This window comes from Adiantum capillus-veneris, chromosome 8 (genome assembly GCF_014529385.1).
Source record: "Adiantum capillus-veneris isolate H3 chromosome 8, ASM1452938v2, whole genome shotgun sequence".
Lineage (NCBI taxonomy): Eukaryota > Viridiplantae > Streptophyta > Polypodiopsida > Polypodiales > Pteridaceae > Adiantum > Adiantum capillus-veneris.
The window spans coordinates 125,888,980-125,914,441 of NC_140938.1; the positions used below are offsets into that span (position 1 = coordinate 125,888,980).

At 45.6% G+C, this 25,462-nt stretch overlaps 1 protein-coding gene across 1 annotated transcript; it reads left to right on the plus strand.

The window, feature by feature from the left end:
- The first annotated feature begins 11,071 nt into the window (after positions 1-11,071).
- LOC147452913 (uncharacterized) lies at positions 11,072-19,245 on the plus strand. The gene is made up of 4 exons (XM_086519315.1): positions 11,072-11,369; positions 11,440-11,621; positions 11,701-11,935; positions 18,953-19,245. Exons 1-4 carry the CDS (start codon positions 11,135-11,137, stop codon positions 19,243-19,245), a joined length of 945 nt encoding a protein of 314 aa, XP_086375441.1. The 5' UTR covers positions 11,072-11,134.
- The last annotated feature ends 6,217 nt before the right edge of the window (positions 19,246-25,462 follow it).

The window sequence follows — 25,462 nt, forward strand, 5'->3', positions numbered from 1 at the left end:
GACTTCATGTCTTCTGAGGTCCGAACCACGATCATAGCAAAGCTGTATGGAGATCCTGAGTTATTCCTTGCACTTCGAGCATTCCTTAACGGAGAGCTACGAACGGGATTACCGCAGTTTGCGCAACCAAATAGGCCTGACTCGATTATGATTGATGAGGAAAATCATGTGCAATCACTTGACTTAGATGGACACGAGTCTGTGATCGAGGTACCCATTAACGAATTAGGGCAGTATTTTGAAGGCGACGAGTCTAATGCGACCCTACCCATCACTACCAAGGGATTAACTATAAAGGGAATTCTTGATGGTGGTGCGGGAGTTAGCATCGTTACAAAAGATTGTTGGGAATCCATGGGAAACCCCGCCTCAGTGTTACTAACATTGTGGTAAAGATGGCAAATGGTACCATAGCCAAACCTATGGGGATGCTCAAGGATCTTAAGATCAAAGTTCTAGGACACAAGGTACGACATACGTTCATTGTAATGGATTTCTCTAAACACCTTATGTCATATGAAATGATTTTAGGACGACCATTCATGAGGGAAGCACAAATGGTTCATGATTGGTCTAAAAATCATGTCTATTTGCAATTCCAAGACTCTGTCCTTAGAGTGGATTTGGTGACTGGTAAGGTACACCCCTTAGGGAGTAAAACCATTATTGATCATCGCTCTGACACCACAGTTCACTCGGCCCCACTACAATATTGTTACACTTGTAAGAAGGATACAGACATTGGCCAAGATTCTCCTTACATGGATGTGTTACCGGGTATGACGGAATCAGACAACGTAGACTGGGTACACCTAGCTGCAACCATAGATACCTGGGGAAATAGAGGAACCACTTGGGTCACACCAGAGGGGGAAGAGGTACCACAAATTGCACCTCTGAACATGATAAGTGCCATACATGCATCTTCTAAGGGCAAGGCAATTGTGGACCAATCTGACAGTGACACCGATAGCTCAATAGAAGACTTTGACCAACACGACTTGGACACTGACTCCCAGAGTGAAACGGATTCTGAATCTCATGAATTAGAGAGTGGAGCAAGTTCAGAGTCAAAACATTCGGAAGGACCGAGCACATCAACCGATGATAGCTCCCCCGAGAGTGAAGAGGACACCAACGAGGACTCCTTTAGTGAGCCAGATCTAAATGCAAATCAAAAGCAGGTCTCAAATAAGAAAAAGAAAAACCTTAAGAGGCGTCGATATCGAGCCAATGTACGTGCTAGGATAAAAAAGAAGAGATCCTCAGCAGAATGGCTCAGTTATATAGGGGCATGTGATGCTCATCGAAAATTGGTAGACAATTGGGGTGAATATCTCCAAAATGTTATGTGGTGTAGACCACGACCCCATGACATAGCCCAATTAGAGATCATAGACAAGCCAAAGTTGAGCCGCACTGCAAGGAGGCGTCAAAACCAAGAGTTAGCTCGACAACACAAGAAAGCAGAAATGGAAGCAAACCAAAGCACAACCAGAATCCACAGACTTGCATCCTGCACCAGAACATTTCAAATCTTACACCACAGGGGAAGCAAAGGTTGTGTACACAAAAGCCCAAAGAATACCTATCGATGGGAATAATGGAATCTATGATGGTCCGGCAATAGTTAAAGAAATAGAATTAGCTGACCCCGGTGAAGAATCAAAACCTGTTTTTATTGCCCAAGACCTCACAGAAGTTGAAGAGGCGGTCCTCAAAGAGCTTCTCAAGGAATTCAAGGACGTATTCGCTTGGACATACCATGATATGAAAGGTGTTCCACCTTCTGTGGTCCAACATACAATCCCTATGATTAGCACTGCGAAGCCCGTACAACAAAGACCCTACCGATGAATCCTAAGTACGCAAAGATCATTCAAGAAGAACTAGAAAAGCTTATCAAATGTGGGTTCATATATCCTATTGAACACTCTGAATGGGTGTCTCCAATAGTTATCGTGCCAAAAAAGAATGGAAACTCAGGGTGTGCGTGGACCTCAAAAAAAGTTATTGCAGCTACTAGAAGAGACCATTACCCCCTACCATATTCCGAACATGTACTCGAAAGAGTTGCAGGCAAGGAAGCTTATAGCTTTCTAGATGGGTACTCAGGCTACAACCAAATCACGATAGCGCTAGAGGACCAAGCTAAACTGCCTTCATCACAGAATTTGGCGTGTTTGCATTTCGTGTGATGGCTTTTGGCTTAACAAATGCCCCTGCTACATTCCAACATTAATAAACACTGCTTTTAAAGAATATTTGAGAGAGTTTTGTGAAGCTTTCTTAGACGACCTTTGTGTTTACTCTTCTTGGAAAGAACATCTATCATGTTTGCGGAAGGTGTTTGAAAAGTGTAGGTTATATCGTATCTCATTGAACCCGTTCAAATGCCAATTTTGGGTCAAGCATGGAGTTATTTTAGGGCATATAGTATCCAAGAATGGTATCTCAACCGATGAGAGCAAAATTAAAGTGATTCTAGAGTTACCACCACCAACCAATTACAAGGGAGTTCAAAGGTTCATGGGACACGTGGGTTATTATCGACGGTTTATTTTATTTTTCGCTGAGATAGCACGTCCTTTGTACAAGCTTCTCATTGAATTTAAATGGACTGAAGAGTGTGACAGGCCTATGAACAATTGAAGAAAACACTAGCAAGTGCTCCGATTTTAAGGACACCTAACTGGGATGTCATTTTCCATGTGCATATTGATGCATCAAACTTTGCTATTGGGTGTGTTCTCACTCAACCAGGAGAACATAAATTGGACTATCCCATTAGCTTTGCAAGCCGTCAATTGAACGATGCTGAAAGGAACTACACCACTACAGAGCGAGAAGGTTTGGCAATGGTTTATGCAGTAAAGAAATTTCGCTACTACCTTCTGGCAAACAAGTTTGTATTTTATGTGGACCATCAAGCGTTGCTGTATCTGGTAACAAGCCATGCTCCACAGGAAGAATCACATGATGGTTGTTAATTCTTCTGGAGTTTGATTTCACGATTGTAGTGAGACCGGTAAAAGCACGTCATGGCTGATCATTTGTCTCGCATACCCAATGGTGAAGCCCCTCAGGAGTTAAATGATGAATTACCCGATATTCCCTATTCTTAGTTGAGGGACTATGCCTGAAGGATGAGAACATTGTTAATTTTTAGTTAATGGTTTTCCCCAAGGAATTCGTAAGGATATCGCTCGAAGGCTAGTTAAAGATTGTGAACCCTTATTGTTTGATTGCCGTGGACTGAACTCTGTATAGATTAGGCGCGGATGATAAACCAGAGGCGTTGTGCCCGCGAGGCATGTTTTTTTGTTATCTTGCATTGAAATCCAATGAAGGCAACTAGCTCGGCATGGCTTTTAGGCCCAGTGCCCTATCAGGTGCCTCGTCCAGGCTCCTGAAACTGAACTGTGAACACATCCTTTCCAATCTACCCAATGCTGCATGGACTATGGTCAATCTAGTCTCTGCTAACCCTCCTCAATGAAAATGCTGGCCCACTAAAAAACCACTCCAAGGTAAGTGTAAGCATCTGTTATACCCACTGTCTTCTAGTCGTATATGTGAATGCGGGCGTTGACCTCCCGATCCACTGTGGGGTGGTATTATATACCATGGCCTTGGTTTTTACCAAATTTGACGGACAAACAACTTTCCTGGGCAAACCTATGCAAGTAACTACTAACGTTGCATCCCCTCCGGAGAGTCGGAGATCAACACAATATCATCAGCATATAACAATAGTGGAATCCATGTCCTTGCCAGCTGTGCACCTCTATCACCATCTCTCTCGATGTAGTGAGAAACCTCATCCACATACATACCAAATAGAGTAGGAGAGAGTAGGCAACCTTGCTTCACCCAATAGTTGAGTGAAACCGGTGTGGATAGACGCTCTGAGGTGCTTACATGCCCACTACTGACCTGTATAATGCCATGACCCCAAATGAACTCTGTGGGTACTCCCATTTGCTGTAATCTGCGCATCAATCTAGCTCTGGGTACTGTGTCAAATGCTTTGCGGAAGTCCACAAAGCTACAATAGATCCGTCTCCCATGTGATCCGCCCTCCTCAATGATGGCTCTATGGTCAAGAGTATAAAAACCCCTCCTGAACCCTGCCTGTTCGGCTGTGCGTATCCCCTCCCTCTCTGCCCATCTACCAAGCTGCTGCTCAAGGATAGATGCGTACAACCGTGCCAATGTGTGTCCGATCATGATAGTGTGATTATTCCCAGGCTCCATAGGGTCTCCCGACTTGAAGATAGGTACAATAGTAGATAGGCTCCAAGTATCAGGCAAGCCCTCAGACATGGCACGGTTAAACATGAGAGAGAGAGAGAGAGAGAGAGAGAGAGAGAGAGAGGAGAGAGAGAGAGAGAGAGAGAGAGAGAGAGAAGAGAGAGAGAGAGAGAGAGAGAGAGAGAGAGAGAGAATGAATGAAATGAAATGTTATATTAACGTCTTCGAAAGGCCAAAGTGACCTATGAGACGAGAAAGTTACAATGTGGTGGATCTGATACAAAGTCAGAGTAACAAGATGACAAAATGACAAAATAAAGACTATGGAATCCTAGACTGTTGGGTGTGGACTAAGCAGCTAAAACAGCTAGCTGAGATAGCTAGATCACATGAGGTCGAGCTCGGTCTCGTTGGCGGATCTCATCAATCTCCTCCATGGTCAGTAGTTTGACCGGGCGTCGTGCATGTCGAGCCAAAGTGACCTGGATCCTCTGATGCAGCCTCTATCGATGCTGTGTAGTCCTCTGCAGTCGTGGGCGTCTGGATCTCCCCAGCTCAGTCGCTCGGTTGATCAGTATGCCTCTGGTGTAAAGCGACGAGCTCTACTGTGGTAGTAACTCCTCCGGGTGTCCAGTGGCAGCTCTAAAGAAGTCTGTGATCTGTCTCTGAGACTGGCTAGTCTCTCCTCTCATCAGGCTCTCTCTGTGTCTCCGCAGCTCGAGCAAAAACAAACCCAGACATCTCTGATCCTCGTACCGCATGACTCTAGAGAATTGTCCAAAGCCCTCTGTGAACAAGCAATGGAAGCGGCCTCGTATCTCGTAGTAGACGGGGCAGTGGCATGTGTGGTGCAACTCTGTCTCAGGCTCGATGTCACACAGGGGGCAGATGTAACAAACTGGTGACGTGTCAAAGCCTAAAGAATGGAGTCAACGTACAGATGTGGCCGAGGGGCCTAAACCCTAATTCTGGAAACCCTAATTGCTGAAACCCTAATTCTGGAAAACCTAACCCTAAAACCTGCAAACCCTAATTTCTGCCAGAAACCCTAATTGCTGCAAACCCTAATTCTGAAAACCCTAACCCTAAAACCTGCAAACCCTAATTTCGCCAGAAGCCCTAACCCTAAGGCAGCAGATAAATTCCAAAAATTGCGCTAACATGATGACGTGGCAGGCTGTACAGATTTCCGCGTTTTGCGCTGGTTGATGACGTGGCAGGCTGTACGGATTTCCGTAAATTGCGCTGGCAGCTTTTGGCATTGCGTTTATGACCAAAAGCTTTTGAGTTTGAAAGCTTTTCATGTAAACTGCTTTTTAGGCCAAGGGCCTTTAAATATGAGGCTAGGACTCATTCTCTGGCATGCTTCAGTACGAAGGTGCAGAGTCTGGAGTACCGGCTTGTACTTTGATGATGCAATATAAAGAAATACCGAAAGGGGCGCCAAGGTTTGCGGCCAATCTGGGGTGGAATTCCGCCACTCCGTGTCGCGTGTCGTCTCTCTCTCTCTTTCAGTTCAGTTGTTATTGAAGTGCTAAAAGTTTGTTCAGTCTGCTCTTCTCTATTGGCACGTGGTGCCCGCCTTGTGACAACGAGCACCACGTGCCAATAGAGAAGAGTAGACTGAACAAACTTTTAGCACTTCAATAACAACTGAACTGAAAGAGAGAGAGACGACACGCGACACGGAGTGGCGGAATTCCACCCCAGAGAGTATTGGCCCCAAACCTTGGCGCCCCTTTCGGTATTTCTTTATATTGCATCATCAAAGTACAAGCCAGTACTCCAGACTCTGCACCTTCGTACTGAAGCATGCCAGAGAATAAGTCCTAGCCTCATATTTAAAGGCCCTTGGCCTAAAAAGCAGTTTAGATGAAAAGCTTTCAAACTCAAAAGCCTTTGGTCCTAAAAGCAATGCCAAAAGCTGCCAGCGCAATTTACGGAAATCCGTACAGCCTGCCACGTCATCAGCAAGCGCAAAACGCGGAATTCTGTACAGCCTGCCACGTCATAATGTCAGCGCAATTTTTGGAATTTGTCTGCTGCCTTAGGGTTAGGGTTTCTGGCAGAAATTAGGGTTGGCAGGTTTTAGGGTTAGGGTTCTCAGAATTAGGGTTTCTGGCAGAAATTAGGGTTTGCAGGTTTTAGGGTTAGGGTTTCCAGAATTAGGGTTTAGGCCCCTCGGCACATCTGTACGTTGACTCCATTCTTTAGGCTTTGACACGTCACCAGTTTGTTACACGCATGTCCTGGCCTCTGTTGGTACTTCGCTGTATCTCCTAGTCTCGATCCGCAGTTGGTGTGAAGATGTGCGTATCTGGCCAATAGCACATCGTATCCCATGAGATAGGTGAGTGTCCATGTATCTGGGCCTCGTCACAAAACCATCCTTTGTTAGCTGGAGGAGATGGTCTCTGTAGAAAGCCATCTTCGTGCCTAGCTCCTGTACTGGCTGTATCCATGTCCTCTTGGTGTCTAGCTGAGTCAAGTCCTAGCGAATGAGCCTGGTGATCTCGGACTGTGTAAGAGTCAGAGAGGGCGCATCCAGTGAGTACTGAAAAGGAGGCAGTCTGTCTATGCTGAACCCATGCGCCTGAAACCATGACGTCATCTCCCCATACCAGGATGCTGTATCTCCCTGCATGGCTAATTGTCGAGAGGACTCAAGTGCAAGGCGGACATATCTGTCTCTGGGAAGTTCCCACATGCGGTGTATGAAAGAGACAGATCTGGTGAGCGCCTCAACCACTAGTGGGGGGCCAGCTAGCCCTGCTCGTACAATAGCACGTGGTACTGAAGCCTTAGCTCTAATGAGCCGCGAGATTATAGAAACCAAAGGCTTCTCCACGTCCCCCCATCCATTAGTGCGGCTTGTCCTCCTGTGATGATCCAATGAAGGTCCCCAAATCTCATCTCCATAAAGCAATGTAGAAGCCACGAAAGTGTCAAAGAGCCAGAGCCTCGTCCCTGGCTCCTGAAACTGAACCTGTGAACACATCCTTTCCAATCTACCCAATGTTGCATGGACTATGGTCAATCTAGTCTCTGCTGCCCTCCTTAATGAAAATGCTGGCCCACTAAAAACCACTCCAAGGTAAGTGTAAGCATCTGTATACTCCACCTTCTCCTGGTCGTATGTGAATGCGGGCACTGACCTCCTGATCCACTGTGGGGTGGTATTAAATACCATGACCTTGGTTTTACCAAGGTTGACGGACAAACCACTTTCTTGGGCAAACCTATGCAAAGCATCCAAGTGACGTTGCATCCCCTCCGGAGAGTCAGAGATCAAAACAATATCATCAGCATATAACACTAGTGGAATCCATGTCCTTGCCAACTGTGCACCTCTATCACCATCTCTCTCAATGTAGTCAAAAACCTCATCTACATACATACCAAATAGAGTAGGAGAGAGCGGGTAGTCCTGCTTCACCCCAATAGTTGAATAAACTGGTGTGGATAGACCCTCTGGGGTGCGTACATGCCCCACTACTGACCTGTATAATGCCATGACCCCCAAATGAGCTCTATGGGTACTCCCACCTGTTGTAATCTGCGCATCAATTTAGCTTTGAGCACTGTGTCAAATTCTTTACGGAAATCCACAAAGCTGCAATAGATCCGTCTCCCACGCGATCTGCCCTCCTCAATGATGGCTCTGAGTGTCAAGATATGGTCAAGAGTAGAAAAACCCCTGCTGAAACCTGCCCGCCCGGCTGCGCATATCCCCTCCCTCTTTGGCCATCTACTTAGCTGCTGCTCAAGAATAGATGCGTACAACCGTGCCAATGTGTGTCCAATCATGATAGTGCGATAGTTCCCGGGCTCCATAGGGTCTCCCGACTTGAAGATAGGTACAATAGTAGATAGGCTCCAGGTATTAGGCAAGCCCTCACACATGGCACGGTTAAACATAACGGCTAGAAGCTCTGCTAGTAAATCTCTGGCATGCATGAAATGCTCAGCCACTAAGCCATCATGATCATATGCTCTCCCAGTCCTCATCCTGTCAATGGCCTTCCTCACCATCTCAGCGGTGGAAAAAACGTGTGTGGGCATGGATCGGGGGGGTCCGGAAGGGGGGCCTGCTCAGGAACTGTGTACAAAGATGATGCATACTGGTCCCAAGCCTCTGTAGAAGTGATGGCAAGGGGGGGGGGGGGTGCTCATGAAAGAGCCTCCACGCCTCACGTGAGTCGTGACTCAAGAATAGCTGGTATAGATCCTGCTCTAGGCGAGCCAAAAATGCCCTCTTCTTATGACGCCAACCAATCTGTGACTGCCTATGAGTGATGTCCCCCAAAAGCACCTCCCTCTGAAGTCTAGCTCTAGTGTCCCGGCATTCCTCATCATACCAACTGTTCTGGGGCATGCTCCCCGAACGGCGTCTCTGTTGAGGCTGGATATGTGGGTATGCCTCTGTTGTTGCATCATGTAGTGTCTGTGTCAGTATAGTAGTATGCTCCTCCAGAGGTGGCCCTGGCTCCTCTATGCACAGGCGTTTGTAGATCCCATCTATGTATACAGAGTCCGTCTCCCATGTGAAGGTGTGGCGAGTAGGGGCTGCTGCCCGTAGCCTGTGTGCTACACTAAACTGAAAAGAAATGGTCAGCGATACAAGAGCATGATCCACTGCCACACCAACAGGTCTGGGTCCAACCGTGAGGTCCTGGATAGTAGAGATGAGGCTCGGTTGTGCCATGACATAGTCCATTGTGCTGGCTCCATGTCTGTGTGGGAAGCATGTGAAGCCTCCTGAAGTAGGAAACCTCTGTAGGCCATTCGAGATGGCCAGTTCATGTGCGGTGCCCATGTCTATCAGGTGTCGTCCATACTCAGTATATTCCGCATCGTGCGATAGTCTGGACAGCCCCGTCGCTACAACATCTAGCTCTCTCAGCATCTCGTCTGAAGTATCATAAAACACTGTCTGGTGATGGGCAGTCCTAGCATTGAAGTTCCCTAGAATGATAATGTCACCATCTCTAGAGAACTCCCATATGTCATCATCCAAAATAGAAAAGGGGGACTGTCCTCTGGGTGGTGCATAGACCGACGTACTCGGGGGAAAGTAGCAAATAGCAATGTAGAGATATCTGCCTGTCTCTGCTTTCAATCTCACCCACATGTACCTAGCTTGCTCATCCCTGTGGGCTATATGTATCAATGGCTGCAAATCCTCTCTAAATAACACTGCCACTCCCCCCAAGCCCCGTCCTCTGTGCTCTGCGCGTGTCTCCTGTGTGTAAGCTGTCTCCCATCTGTATGCACTGATGTGAGGCATGGATTGCCTGGTGTGTCTCAAAGTAAAAGATGATGTCTCTTCTAGTAAAGCTATCCTCAAAAGCACCCACATCAAGACGCATGGATCCATTACAGTTCTAGGCTGCCACTTTGAGTGTGGTCCCATAAGTCTCGCACCGTCATGTGGAGCGTCGCTCCAGTATTACTACTATTCCATCTCGGTAAAAGGCAATCTCGCCTTTTCCCCTTGCCGCTCTAATCTCCGGCATTACTTCCTGCATATGAGCGATATGCGAGAGGGTAAGATCATCCCCGAGAAAAATGCCCGTCTCTTTAAGAGTTGGCCTTTTCTTCAAGGACTTCTTCGCTTGCATGGAGGGAAAACGGAGAGAGAGAGAGAGAGAGAGAGAGAGAGAGAGAGAGAGAGAGAGAGAGAGAGAGAGAGAGAGAGATAGATAGTTCTATTATCGTCCTGGGAGGTCAAATATGACCTATGGGACCAAATGAACATGTCACGTGGTGTGAGTGGAGTTCATAAGTGACTCTCGATGCTCAAAAATGGCTGAAATGAGCGTCGCAATAGAGAGTCCACATCGTGTTTGGGAGAGGAAGGTATGTAGGGAGAGATCATGGCTGAATATATGGGGAAAAGAGGACCTAATGTGGTCAAAAGCTGAGCACTCAAATAGTGTGTGGTACTCACTCTCTCGCACTTGACGAGGGCATAAGGTGCAAAGTCGATGACACTCCTCGCCAGTGCCCCAACGTCCTGTCTCGCAGCGTAGAGAATGGGAGCTAAGACGAATGGAGGCAATGGTGCGGATCGCACTCAACGGGATGGGCTCAAGGATGTAGGAATGGGTTCGGTTACCTCGTTCCGAGAAGAAGAGAGATTTGTAGTTTGGGGCAACGTGTGTGGTGTAATGGCTGAAGCGAGAACCTCCGGATTTCTCCCAAGCCGTGATACATTGGCGTTGTAAGAAGGCCTCATTAACTTGGGAGTCGATAGAGAGAGAGAGAGAGAGAGAGAGAGAGAGAGAGAGAGAGAGAGAGAGAGAGAGAGAGAGAGAGAAAAGAAAAGAAAGAAAGAAAGAAAGATTTTTAACGTCTATGTCAGGCCGAAATCGGCCTATGAGACAAATCAAATGTACATGGTGTGTATGTCATCCGTCTATCGGAAAGACAAATGAAACAAAACTGATACAAAACTGAACTGAACTGAATGTAAGGTAGTGGAGTATCTGAGGAGGGATGGAGCTCTATCTCTAGGGGTATATGCATGTCTATATGCTCAAGGTAGTACAATCATGAGAATGCATCAAGCTATCTAGCTCCATCCTGTACTAATGGGGGGATGTAAGATGTGGTACATGGGCGGGTTTGGTGCCAAGGCTACCCGGATGAAAGCTGTCGGGTCGGCCCTCATCTGAGTCACTCGCTCCTCAGTGCACGGCGCTCCCGGGCTCGGAGAGAGAGAGAGAGAGAGAGAGAGAGAGAGAGAGAGAGAGAGAGAGAGAGAGAGAGAGAGAGAGAGAGAGAGAGAGAGAGAGAGGTTTTTCTGTTTGGAAAGTGACAGGTGGTAGCTCTTGCACAGCTAAAGCATAGTCCAGAACTTGAGAATTGTTTAGCTGCCATGTTGCTTGATGTTACAAGCATGTTATCAGAGTTGGATAAGGTGATGGATGAAGTGGAGAAAAGAAGCCAGGCTGGGAATATAAATGCTATGCTAGAAATGCAAGATTTACCTGATACAGATTTTGGAAGCAGTTTGTGCATGATGTATGAGTTGGGGCGGAGTTTTCTTCAGTATTTTCCTGCACTTATTTTACCCTCTGTTTCCTTCTCGCAAGTATTTGCATCTGCCACAGGTAAAAATCCTAGTGTTTTTCTTTTTTCCAGGTATTTTCATGATTTATTCTCATTAATATCCTGTTGCAGGTGCAGTAAATCGAAAAGACCCTGATGTTGCACTAGTTGCTGCAAGTTTTCTTCTTGAGAGTCTTGAAGCTCGTAATGATCACAAGGCAATAGACAGAGAAAGAAGAATCTGGAACTTTTCTCCTGAGCTTTTGACTAAGTTGGATCAAGTAGTCATTTCTTATGGAAGACTGATTGTTGAAGTTAGAAGTTTCCTCTTTCCTTTGTGAACATCTTTTGATGTCTTTCAAACAGCAAATAATATTCTCTCATATTTTTCAGGCTATCTTGAGAAGGCTTGCACTTGATGATGTTGTGGAGTCCTTGAAGGAAGCACTCTCTGATGTTCTGTATGGACTGTGTACATGCTACCCTGCAATTACAAAAGAAGCTGTTATCTCGACTTTATCTGCAGCTGATTTTCCGGGAAGAGCAGGTTTTAAGCTGGATGCTGACAAGGAGCGATTTCTGTTTGCAGCACTTAGGCAGCCTCCACATCCTAGAGTGAGATTTCAAGGTATGCACTTTATATTCGTAGCGATTAGATCTGCTCTTGCTAGTAGTTGGAATGATTGTTTGACGTATTTTATGGTCTAGCGAACTTTATCGATTAGAATGCTTCTTCTGGTGTTGTCCATGCTTAGGCAAATCATTCTTTTTGATGTTAGCTAGACTTGTTGGCAACACTCAGCTGATCTTAAAAATAAAGGGAGAAGTAACTTCTTGCAAAGGTTTTTGAGATTTGATGTCGCAGCCAAGGGTGAGGTAGTTTAGAATTGGTACAAATTCATAATTAGTTCATATCTTCAGGATTTTCTGACGTAGAATGAGCCTTACAATGCCGTATTGGAGCCTAAGGTATCATCAGTTGAACTTAGGGTTTTTGGTTAACCTGCATTCGCTGTTTTCATGGCCATAGTGCGGAATTCAGGCGACCAAAGGGTCTCATATGCACTGCCCAACAACTGACCACAATCGTAAGATATGTCTCTTACATAGGTGATGCTCTTGTACCATCAAAGCTATCAATGGATCTCCCAACCAGTCATCTCTGTAGCTCACATCTCAGTATTCGCTTACGCCACAGAAATGGTGTCCACAAGCCCTTGCGCATGCTACCAGACAATCCTCAAGGGAGACTTGAGAAACAGAGGGTGCTAAGGAGCAAATCATGTAGTCTTTGCAAGCTGCTTGGATAATGAGTAATCCTACAAGATTGCGATAAGCATGTGAAACAAGCCAACTGTCTAACAATATCTGAAGTCCCTGTCCCAAAAATTGTCATGGATGAATACATAGCAAGGGGGACTACGTAGTACGGATGAGCACACAGCCCAATAGCAACATGCTGCAACACTCTTCAGAACAATCAATGTCAAAGCTGACCAACCTTATAGGTGTAGGCAAAAGGGGTGAGATCCAAGAAGAAGATTAAATCAGCCAGCGTTTCTGAAAGCCACATCAACGGGGGGACAAATTCTTGCACTAGAGTGCTCTGAGGAATACTTTGCCCCAGGACTGCCCTGTAGCGAGAATGAGTGTAAATGAGATAGGGAAGAGGGACGGGAGGTGTCCAAAACGGGATGTATGGCAATAGGATGAGTGTGCGAATTGGAGAGGGGAGGAGATAAGAAAGGTGTGTGGGAGGTGAGGGAGTAGGTGCTGGAGGAGGAGAGCAAAGGCGGGTGGTATGGGAGGAGAGGGAGTCTGTGGTTGAGGTGCACATGGGTTGCTCAAGGGGCTGATCGGATGTGGCTTGGTGGGTTGGGGGATCACCTCCTATGCTACCTCCTTCTCGCTCATGAAAGACTCAAAGAAGTTCTCTATGGGAATCCTTCGCTTAAGTGGCTGTTGGGGCAGGATCCTACTCGTTCCATCTACGTACATGACGGACTAGCACCTTTGATCATCCGTCTCAGGCTTTGCATTAACGTGCACAACAAGGCAAAAGAAAACGGGGGAGGTGAGGCAGAAGCATGTGGTCGTGCATGGTCAGGCCAAGGATCGACAGAGTGTAATCTCTTCCGGCCAGGGATTGACAGAAACAACGAGAAAATTGAAATCTACTCACTTGGCAACACTTACACTTTAATATTACAAACTACTACGTGTCAAAGCCCTGAAGAAGGAAGTCAACTTGCAGATGTTGGCCCAGGGGCCTAAACCCTAAGAAGAACAAGCAACAGAAGAAGAAGTCCTACCAACTTATGGGGACCCCATCCGATGGGGGCCCCAAGTGACATAAAGCAGGACACACACACACACACACACACACACACACACACACACACACACACACACACACACACACACACACACACACACACAACACACACAAGAAATTGCGTAGCTGCTGATGCCGTGGCAGATATCTGAAAATTTACAGATTTTCGAAAATTACGTTGGTTGATGACATGGCAAGTTGTACGGATTTCCGTAAATTACGTTGGCAGCTTTTTGGCATTGCTTTTGGACTAGAAGCTTTTGAGTTTTAAAGGCTTTTCACTGTAATTGCTTTTCATAGGCCAAGGGCCTTTAAATATGTGCTAAGGGCTCATTCTCTGGCATGCTTCCTGGAGAAGGTGCAGAGTCTGGAGTACCGGCTTGTACTGTGTTGATGCAATATAAAGAAATACCGAAAGGGGCGCCAAGGTTTGGGGCCAATACTCTCTGGGGTGGAATTCCGGCACTCCGTGTCACGTGTCGTCTCTCTCTCTCTCTCTCTCTCTCTCTCTCTCAGTTCAATTGTTATTGAAGTGCTCAAAGTCTGTGCAGTCTGTTCGTTTCTATTGGCACATGGTGCCCGTCTTGTGACAGTGGTATCAGAGCATCAGGGGTGTGCTTTTCTGAAAGCATACCGGTACTTCCAAAGAGCAAACAGAGCAAGATCGCACTTCCAAAGCTTATTGGAAATTCTAGCTTCGTGCTCCGACCCCAGACTTATTAGCCACTCCCATCTTTACTTCATCGCGGATCGGGCGCGCTCCCGTCTTCACCGCTCATGTTTTACAGGGCATAAGCCATAGAGAACCCAAGACTTGGAATTCATGGATTCAGCAGAATATTTGCAGTTTCTGCTCAATGAGCTTCTCGACATTCTTTCGCGGCATCCTCAACAGAATCTTCCAATGCTGCAAAGTTTTCAAGAATTTTTGTGCTACTTGTTACCCCCTCTGATGCCCCAAGTGGTACCTCCTCCTGCGGCACCAGAAAGTACGAGAGCTTCCAACCGGCAACCTTCTCAGGCGTCTGTTCCGATCGGGGGAGTCTTCAGGAATATGGTGCAGCCATGTGACCCTGATCCAGTGCAACCACCTTTGCCACCACCATTGCCCCCACCTCCACCACCACCGCCACCAAGCTACAATGGTTGGAGCCCATATGGATACCGTTATTATCCATACCCGGGATATGTGCCTAACCAACCCAAAGATTTCAAAGATGGTGGCACGACAGTCAAATTTTTCACGTTTTCCAAGGTGAAAGATCGCAAGAAAGCATTGTAGTTCCTACAACAATTCCACAATATCTATGCTTGGGAAACTATACAGAAGAATCCAAGATTTATCGAGCAACGGGATTTCTTAAAGATAATGCTATGCAATGGTGGAGTTCAATCGCGACACACCGCATGCTCCAAGGACCTGGCAAGCTTTCAAGACACTTTTTGCACGTAGTTACATGACTTCGATGTTTGAAGTCCGGATTTTGGCAGAGTGGGGCAACTTGAAAATGCTTGCCACCGAAACCATGGATGACTATAACCAAAGGTCTCTCGACGTGTACCTTCCTGTGTCTTTAAGTTCGTTCCCTTGGAGGACCAGTGCGAGCGCTACACTATTGGACTACCATCACCATTGCAGGAATATTGTCTCTCCGAGCAAGTCTCTACCATGCAAGAGCTTATGGACCATGCCGCAGTCGGCTACAAGCTCATGAAAGGAAAGTTAGAGTTTACCACAGAAGAACCTCCCGCCACTAACCAGAACTCTCGGCAACAACGAACAAATTCTCGTGAATCTCGTGAAAACCAACCTCATTGGCCTCGTCTGGCACAACGTCAACGAGACACCTTGTTACAAGAAGGCCGATGCTTCCAATGTTTCCAAACGGGGCATACATTCAATACATGTCCTGAGCGAGCCTCGACGTCTTTAGTGCAACCTTTTGCTCCCACGTCAGACAGATCCCCGGGGCCACCTCCCGCCAAGAAGGCTAGACTTGCTACTAGTATCCGATATTTATGGTATACACCTCGAGAGTTTTAATGAATTATGGAGAGCTTATGGAAATGTCAACGGCTTGAAAGTCCTTATTTTCTCTGACCTCGGAGCTATGGAGAACTTCATCCATCCAGAATTCTTGAAGCAGATGCACTTTGATTATGATACAGAGGGTGGAGAAATTGAAGCTGAGCTAGCCACAGGGCAAACTCAGAAAGTGGTATCGCTCATTGGTGCACTTCCAGTGACTATACAAGATTATCATGGAAAAGCTAATTTTCACATTATGAAGTTTGGCAATTGCGACGTTCTCTTGGGCATGCCTTGGCACGACAAGAATGATGCAACTCTCCACGTCCGGAATTGAATCATCACTGTGATGCAAAAGGGCAAGCCCGTTGTCCTCAAAGTTCGGTTGTCCGAACAAAACTTGAATGACCTCTCTAGTTGTTTTCTAGTCAGATACTTTTGAACATTGTTTGAGAAAGTATTGTTTGAAATTTGTTTGAAATGAATGCTATCTGTTTTAAACCTGTCTTTGTGCCGTTTTGAATTGTTTGACTCTGGTTTTAATACTGGTTTCAATAATTGGTGATTTTACTCCCTGGTGGAGAAGTGAGAAATACTGTTTTGGTATTGTTTGAACTTCGGAACAACGCAGGTCGATGCCTAGGGAGCGTTCTGTTGTATGCTAGAAAACCTCCGGACGATGCATGCCGATGCCTGGGGAGCGTTTGGTTGTATGCTTGAACGTCCAAGCGACGCAGAGTGCGGTCTGGGGAGCGTTTGGTTGTACAGTCCTTTGGGCTCATGGCCCGGACCCCTTTAGGTTATTTTGTGGGGGTAGTGACGAGGTAGTCGTTGAGTAGCTTCATATCGTGGACCGTTTGTCTTGGGGGAGTGCTCAGCGGCGGCGTTTGTTGTGTCTTGTTACATGCATATGTAAGCATTTGTGTTACATTGTGGTGTGCCAACCATTGAATATTCTTAACTGGATGAGATTGCTTGGGTATGTAATTTTAGTTCATCAGGACACTCGTGGAAGATAAGTGTGGTCTGGGTGTGATGGCTAATTTTACTACGCCTTGATCAAAAGAGTCGAAAGGAGAAGCTAACTTCTTAACAAAAAGAGCAAATTGATTGTCCCTCGAAATGTTCCTCAGAAATTTTTGAGTTAACTTGAGTTGTTTTGCAGATATGCTGTAATCGCGGACGATTACTCTCTTTCAAGAAGGGGAGATGTCACAAACTGCTGACGTGTCAAAGCCCTGAAGAGGGAAGTCAACATGCAGATGTCGGCCGAGGGGCCTAAACCCTAAGAAGAACAAGTAACAGAAAAAGAAGTCCTACCAACTTATGGGGACCCCGTCCGATGGGGCCCCAAGTGACATAAAAGGAAATAAAGCAGGACCCACACACACACACACACATAAGAAATTGCGTAGCTGTTGATGACGTGGCAGATTTTCAAAAATTATGATGGCTGATGACGTTGCAAGCTGTACGGATTTTTCGTTTTGCTTTGGCTGATGATGTGGCAAGCTGTACGGATTTCCGTAAATTACACTGGCAGCTTTTTGGCATTGCTTTTGGACCAGAAGCTTTTGAGTTTTGAAGGCTTTTCACTGTAACTGCGTTTCGTAGGCCAAGGGCCTTTAAATATGTGCTAAGGGCTTATTCTCTGGCATGCTTCCTAGAGAAGGTGCAGAGTCTGGAGTATCGGCTTGTACCGTGTTGATGCAATATAAAGAAATACCGAAAGGGACGCCAAGGTTTGGGGCCGATACTCTCTGGGGTGGAATTCCGGCACTTCGTGTCGCGTGTCGTCTCTCTCTCTCTCTCTCAGTTCAGTTGTTATTGAAGTGCTAAAAGTCTTTTCAGTCTGTTGGTTTCTATTGGCACGTGGGGCCCGTCTTGTGACATCAAATTACTTGAATAATTGTGAAAGAGAGATAGAGTTGTCGACATGGCACAGCCGAGTTCCGAGCCAAGACACACTAGCCCCAAAGATTGGTGCCCCTTTTGGTATTTCTTTATTATTTATGCGGGTCTAAGACCTTGACGAAAGAACCCTAACCCTAGAACCCGCCACATACCACCTAAAATCAAAGCAATTGTTCTCGATTGCTCGGTATAAGAAACTGTCCAAAGGAACCAGTACAGAGTCTGGCGTGGCAGTACACTCAGCTCCAGCCCAGAACTCACGTGTACAATGGGGTTGTCGAGGCTCAGATGTGCAGGGATGGTGCAGACGTGCTGTGTATAGACTCTCTGCTCTAGTTGACGACGCTGGACCATATATGAAGAAGATGATAATGATGACCCAACATCTATTACTCATATGTACAACCATAAAGAGCCACCAACGGCTCATAAATGTCAGCTATCTAAGTCTATCTCCAAACTGAGAGTGGTGGTGTGACCTCGTCACGATGTCCACTAGACCACCTTTCGTGTCACTGACACGTGTCATTGCCCAGCCCAGAGAGTTTGTCCAGTGTGAACCAGACGAGACCAACTATACTAACTGTGTGTCCTGTGAAAGTGCACTGTAGCCTGCTACAGGTTGCCTGCCACAAGACCGCTCACCGTCTCGATGAGAGGAATACTGAAAAACTGTGAAAGAAAACCTCTAGGTACTGCATTTGTACAATGGTGAGCTCCTGATTCTGTCATCCAAGAGATAGAGTTGTGGCCATTGCTGCACCCGAAGTATCAGACTCTTGAGGTGGAGCCATCAGATCGATGGGAAAACTCTGGACTCTATGAGTGCTCTCCACCAACCGACACTCCGCGAAAGGAGCAGTCACTTGTTGCTCGGCGGATGGGAGTACCTAGCCTGAAGTGTACTGAGGCCGCCCACTCGCACACCCATACCGATGTGCGCCTGCAAAGCTGTCACAAAGAGCCGTCTGTGACGATGACATGTGTGGTAAGGAGCCAAAGGTGCCAGGCTGCTGAAATCCCTGAGGGTAGTAGTCAAACTGCTGCTGTGATGGAGCACCTTTCCAAAAATGTCGATGACTGTGCTCTCCATATCCCATGGGCGTCTGTAGTGATCTTGCGGGACGAGCCCGCCCATATCCCATGGTAGCCTAAGGCTGCTGCTGAAACCATATGTCCCCCTGGACTAGCATGTCCTGAAATCCTAACATTTGAGCTTTGAGGTCATCAATTATCTGGGACTTTACATGCAAAGCTTGACGTAGGGTGAAAATGGTAGCATCAGCCTTCCATGGCCACAGATGTAGCCGAGTCCTTTTAGTGGGTAGCTGCTAATTTCTCGGCACCAATTTCAATCATTGCAATAGCATTTCTTGACTCCTACAGGTTCTCTTTAGAGATTCTGAACAACGAGGTAGAGTTTGTTCCACTAGAAGAAGCATCAGTAGCACCTGGAGGTGTAGAGCGCCCAAGAGGCACTGCAGTCGAGGTCGAGGTGACAATAAGAGAAGGGTGCCCAAGAGGCACTGCAGTGGATGTCGGGGTGACAGTGATTCTAGGTTCAGTGGGTGAGCTGGAGATAAGAGAGAATGACGAGGGTACCACAGGTGGTGAGAAGGGTGTGGTAACAGTGGGGCAGGAGTATAGATGGGAGCAGTAGGGAGACCGCCTCAGTAATAGGAGTGGGTGTACCAAGAACAGCGGAGCTCCTGATGGCCTCTTGTGCTGTAGAGACGGGAATGGAGGTAGAAGGACGTCGTGGAGGATGCGTCACCGAGTGTGGCTCTTTGAAAATGGCAGAGGTCGTAGTGTCTTTGCTGTATCTTTTACCATTTTGACTCTTTTCTTTTGTTTCCTCTTTTGATCATCTGTGCCAAGAGACTTTCTTCAATGGCGTGGCAAAACATTGGAAGCTAGATTGAGGTGACTGCACTTGTGCTCTAAACCTTTTCGCCCTGGTCTGCAATGATGTAAACAGGATCTAATGAAACCCACAAGGTATGTACTTGATTAAACAGTAAAGACCATCATATTGTGGGAATGTGGTAGGTACTTCGCATGTCCCCTTTGGTCCTTGAGCATCTCTCACTAAAAAATAAATATGTGAATATTGCTAAGAGAGCTTTGATGTTGCAGATTAGGATGCTCTGGTTCGAACAATGCCTTGCATACGTGTATGGTAGCAGCTTTGGAGAACTTTGAATATGACCTAGTACTCGTTTGCAAGGAGGGAAAGTTGGTCATCCCCATTGCATGTCCTAGATGCGCCGTTGTTAAAGTGTCCTTTGACTTTGGAAAAAATTTATGCATTTCGTGAATCATGCCGACAGGTATGTCATTAGGAAGGACAGCTTCAGCTAGCGATGTACACCCAAGTTGTCCAATTGGTCATGTGAGAGACATGTGCTGCATGTGAAAATTGAGGGAAAATTTAATTTTGTGTTTCAGGCCTTGCAATTTCATGACTGATCAGGTGACTCAGTGCTTTCCTTTTCCCTTTTGGATCCTTCTCTTGTGCACTTGAGCTACCATTGTCTGAGCTTGAGCTTGAATCTGCATCTGATGCCAAGGCCTTGTAACTTTCGTCAGCTGGAGCACTGGACGTTATATCCGTGACCCCATGGCTGCTAGGATCCGATTCCGCTTCAGTTTCATAATTGGTATGCCTGTGTGGTTTAGGCCTTTTCCTCGGCATCAGTTTTTTGCCTCCTGCCATAGCCACCTGATGACACTGATTGACGGACTAGCTATAGCGGTATACTTCAAACCCCAAGACCATACATCAAAATATCCCCACAGATCATACATCAATCAATATGCAGTCAACCAACAATCTGTATACGCACACTCCTAATTTCTATTTATAGTGCTGCTGAAATCTGGTGTGCTGAAAATCTAAGCGATGTGTGAAATTTGCAGAAAACTTGATCTGCTAAAAATCTAAAAACCTGAAAATCCGAAACATTGAGGGGTGAAATTTGCAGAGCGATGTGAAATTTGTAGATGGACACGAACACGAACGTTGGCAACTGCTGCCTGCTTGCAACTTGCAAACGCTGCAGCTACAGGGCTGAACAAGGGTGTGGATCGAGGGGCGTGGAGGATGGGCATTCGACGGTATCTTATTACATTCAAAAATTATCCTTTTGAAGATGCTAGATGGATGCAAGACACACAACTTAAGGATAGTATGAACCTTGTCAATGCTTACAATGATACAATAGAGTAAGCAAATGTAAATACTTTTTTAATGAAAAATGTTTTTTTCTTCTAAGACTAGTTCTTTCTTTTATTGTACACAAATTTAAGTAGTAGGCATGCTTAGAATCATGTTTTTGATGAGGATGTCTCTCAAACACCAAGTAGAATTTGTCACTCTTCTTTGAGAGAATGAAATGGACTCAAGAGCAGACATGCCTACGGCAGCTAAGTCTCCCAAGCCCCAGATGGATTAATCATCCATTTGGAATGATGTTGTAGGGTAAAAAGAGTTAAAATATAGACATAGGCTTCTAGATTTATCTCAGCACGGGACCAAATGCAATAGGTCCAAATGGGAGATGGTCTAGCAAAGAGCAATTCCAGCTAATGGAGCTTAAAAGTCCTTAGGGTTAGCTTCATTAAAGACCTCCAAAGGTTAGTGCTAAAAGTCCTTAGACCCAAGACCTTAGAGTATGTTAGACCTTAGACAAGCTAAGCATGTGCTTGAGGTGCTTGTCGTTCTTGAGTTGACTAAGGTGCTTGAGGTGTTTGTCATGCTTGAGCTAACTAAGATACTTGGGGTGCTTGTTGTGCTTGCTGGCTAAGGTGTTTGAGGTGCTTGAGGTGCTTGAAATGCTTGCTGGCTCAAGGGGGATGAGAGAGAATGAGAGTAGGGGATGAGAGAGAATGACCTTCCCCTCACTCAAGGGGCACCCCTTGCTCAAAGAGGCATTCTCTCTCATCCCCTACTCTCATTCTCTCTCAAGGGGTATGAGAGATAATGAGAGTAGGGGATGAGAGAGAATGACCTTCCCCTCACTCAAGGGGCAACCCTTGCTCAAAGAGGCATATGGGACACATGTCAAGCTCCTAGCTAGGTTTCCGCCATAGTGTGCCTAAAGCATGTTGGTTGACTTTGAGAGAGGTCCAATGAGCATTTAATTTAATTAAGTATTTATCTAGGCATTATCAATCCCTCTCTCTCAAAGGGGTAATGAGGACACTAGTCCAAAGACTACCCTTGTTGCTTGATATTCACTAAGCATGTGACTGGCTAGGCTTTCAGGGGTCCAATCAAATTCAAGGATGAGCTACAAGGAAGGGTCCACCAAAGCAAGCTAGGGGTGTGCTTGGGGGTATACTCTCTCTCACACAAACTTACATGCTCTCATTTTTATTTTGTGAAAGTGCAAGAACTCCATCTCCTTCTCCAAGCTTGAGAAGTTGAGAGCCTACACCAACACTCTTGGCTATGGAATGCAAATACAACCAAGAGCCATGCTTCAATGCTTTTCTTATCATGTTCTTCATCTGCATTACTATGCTACTATGATATGCTAATCTCTACGAGTAATGGTATGAGAGGACACTAATTATTTCTCATAAGAATACTTCTTCTTCCTCTTCCCTACCCTCATTCCCTACTAGCTCTCTCCACCTTGGAAGGTGTTTGAGGTCTTGGGACTGAGGCTGGGGACAAGTTAATGCTTTCGTCTAGCTAAGTTATGGGCATAATTGAGATCTTCATTGTACCATCAAGGTCTCAAGGAACACAAAGCTTGTATTGTACCAAGTCTCTCTTTATGGGAGAAACGATAATACAAAAGCCTTTTGGAGAGGGGACCGGCTCCACATAAATCCGGTCTCAATTGTTGTCAAATTCTCTAATTCTCTCTCTTGCAAAGTATTGTTCATGCCAAGTTAATTAATTATTATGGCTATGTTTCTATCTCTAATCAAGTTCTCCCTCTATTTTCTCAAAGTATTCTCATAGAAATGCTCACTACAGTTTCCTTAATTCCATTATTCTCAATGTTCATAGTCCATTTCTGTTACATGCGAGATCCTCCAAAGTCCACATTGGGATGAAAAACAAAACACCAATGGGTTGTCATGGTAGGTAGGGTACTAGTGGAAGGAGCACAGAGTTGAGGGTAGGGACATGTGGCACTATGTCGGGTCGAGCTGAAGCCAAGTTGACCATGGCCGCAAGTGACATGAGTTTCGGCGGATCTGCACGGGAGGGGGGTGGAACCCTAGCCCGCAGTCCTCAGCAAATGAATATCATGAGGCTCAACTTTGTCAAAATTGGCAGAGCTAGAAAATAAGATGGATACCCCCGCCTTGTCTGGACAAAGGGGTCCTTTGCGCTGGCAGTAGTTATCCGTAACCGACAAAAGTTTTGATGAGTGACGGGGGTTCTATTCCGACCGTGCTGACGTGATCTTTCTTTGTTTCTCTTAGGCGGTTCTTAGCGAGCATGAAGGAGTTGAAGCACCAGCCAGTAGCGTCTGCTTGGTGACAACCACATCAAGGGAAGGGAGGGTGCACAACTATCAAGTGACATAGAGGGTAGGTGTCTCACAAGCCATGGCTCCTCTGTGTGTGTGTGTGTGTGTGTGTGTGTGTGTGTGTGTGTGTGTGTGTGGAGCGATGGAGTTTTCCCTTGAAGGCAAGACCACCCTCTTCTCTCTTCCTGGTTGTTGAGATGGGAGGGTTTCAGGTATGGCCAAGGGTGGGCACATTTGAGAACTGTGTGAATTTTGGAGCTCCTTGTGGAGCATTAGCAAAAGGGAGGCTGGAGAGAGAGAGAGAGAGAGAGAGAGAGAGAGAGAGAGAGAGAGAGAGAGAGAGAGAGAGTTTTGGGAGCCCATGAAACTCGGGTGGTTCACCATCTAGTACCCCCCTATATAACGTGTGTTCATAGGGTATTAAAAAAACCCCTCTTTTAACATGTCTTAATAAATAAAATGACCTCTTATTTTAAATTTTTTTTACCAAAATTGAATATAAAAACCCCATATTTTAATTTAACTCTATTAAATTGTCTAATTTTTTTTCATTTTAAAACCCCTCCTTTAACCTCACGTTATACAATAACATGATTGGATAGTGCACCCCCCGAGCTATCAAACCACCAAGCACCACGTTTCTTGGCGTGATGAAAGGGTAGAATCGTCATCTCCCCTCATGTGTGTGTGTGTTTGATAGAGAGAGAGAGAGAGAGAGAGAGTTTGAGTTCTGTGTGTGTGAGCTACAAGGGCTTTTTGATGCTATGCTGCGGTGAACCAAATTCAAGAGCTCTCTCTCTCTCTCTCTCTCTCTCTCTCTCTCTCTCTCTCTCTTTATATATATATAGTAGTAACAAGTAGACCCACTAGGTCCAGTAGTAGAGTAAAAAATTATGATTCATAATGGAAGCTAGTCTTGAATCCTTGTAATGAATGTCTTCTAAGGTTTATTTCTATAATGAGTGTCTTCTCTCTCAACCAACCAATCATAAAATTAGACATTTTTAGAAGCAAATTCCTCTTTTTTGTTAAGAAAAAGGGAAGGTATATTCACTAAAGTCTTACCCCTTTGGGATAGGACATAAAGATGAGCTTTGTTGTATTAAAGATGCCACCTTTGAGAAGTTTTCATTTCTTTTGTGCCTGCCATGCCATAAGAAACTGCCCTTATCAAGAGATAAATCATGAAGCCCTTTTACAACAATCACGGTGGTGGTGGTTGGCTTCCAATGTATGATAGCAAATGGTAACATCCAATTTATTTGGACTCCTAAAACACTCAACACACATTGTGGTCTACCTGGTATTTTAACAACAAGCATACTAATTAAACACGATCTTCCGTGACTCGCCTTGGGAGTCTCGCTAGTTCTTACCAATAGGCCGCTACATTTTTTACAAGTGTGTTAGTCATGTCACCTTATAACAGTATTGAAATTTTTTTTTCCCAAATGGCTAGGTATTCATCTTTGTAAAAGAGGCAAATTGGGAATCATAGGAGATTTTTTCAAATTTGGAGTATTTTTTAGCTATTTCCTTCTATATTTGACCATTTTGTCTTCTCTTAGTCATGGTTTACATCCGGCTAATCTTGAGTTTTGAAAGGCTCAAGGCTAAGCTAATGCAAACATTGCTTTATAATGGCTGCTTTATAGTAGACAGTGTAAGGGTAAGCCCAACTTGTGGCACTATGTGGGAAAGCTCTCTAGCCACCTAGGAAGAGATAAATGACACCGACATGGTCCAAATTTAAGAGGGTGCAACCTCTCTAGCCAATAATTGTAAAGCACAAAGCCTATTTAAGAGGCTATCTTAAAATGAATCTTTTTCACTTTGAGTCCTATCATTGTGTTTGCACTCTCTCTCTCTCTCTATGCTCTTTCTCTTGGCATAACCTAACCCTAATCACCATCTCTCTAATCCTAACCCTAACACCATGGTTAAGCTAAGGCTTCACCTTCCATAGCCTAATGCCAATCATTGGTGATTAGGGAGTATGATTCTACATCCATTAACCCATCAAGTAGTATCAAAGCTCACGGTTTGTACCTAGGCCTAATGAACCCCCCCCCCCTTCTCTCTCTCTCTCTCTCTCTCTCTCTCTCTCTCTCTCTCTCTCTCTCTCTCTCTCGCCCCCCCCCGTCACTAGCATCGCTAATTAATCTTGGGCACATTCTTGGCAATACCAATGAGCCACTACCCTTCTTGACTAGTGAGGTTTTGATTAGCGGCTTTCCAATAATTGTGTGTGTGTGTGTGTGTGTGTGTGTGTGTGTGTGTGTGTGTGTGTGTGTGTGTGTGTGTGTGTGTGTGATACGAATGATCCACTACCTTCTTGATTAGAGAGCTTTTGATTAGCAGCTTTCCAAGAATTGAGTGTGTATG

Bases quoted from the DNA above. Each gene is read 5' to 3' on its own strand.
- LOC147452913 (XM_086519315.1), top strand. From the start codon at position 11,135: ATGTTGCTTGATGTTACAAGCATGTTATCAGAGTTGGATAAGGTGATG. The intron at 11,370-11,439 runs GTAAAAATCCTA...ATCCTGTTGCAG, and splicing joins AGTATTTGCATCTGCCACAG to GTGCAGTAAATCGAAAAGAC. The intron at 11,936-18,952 runs GTATGCACTTTA...TCATTGCAATAG, and splicing joins TCCTAGAGTGAGATTTCAAG to CATTTCTTGACTCCTACAGG.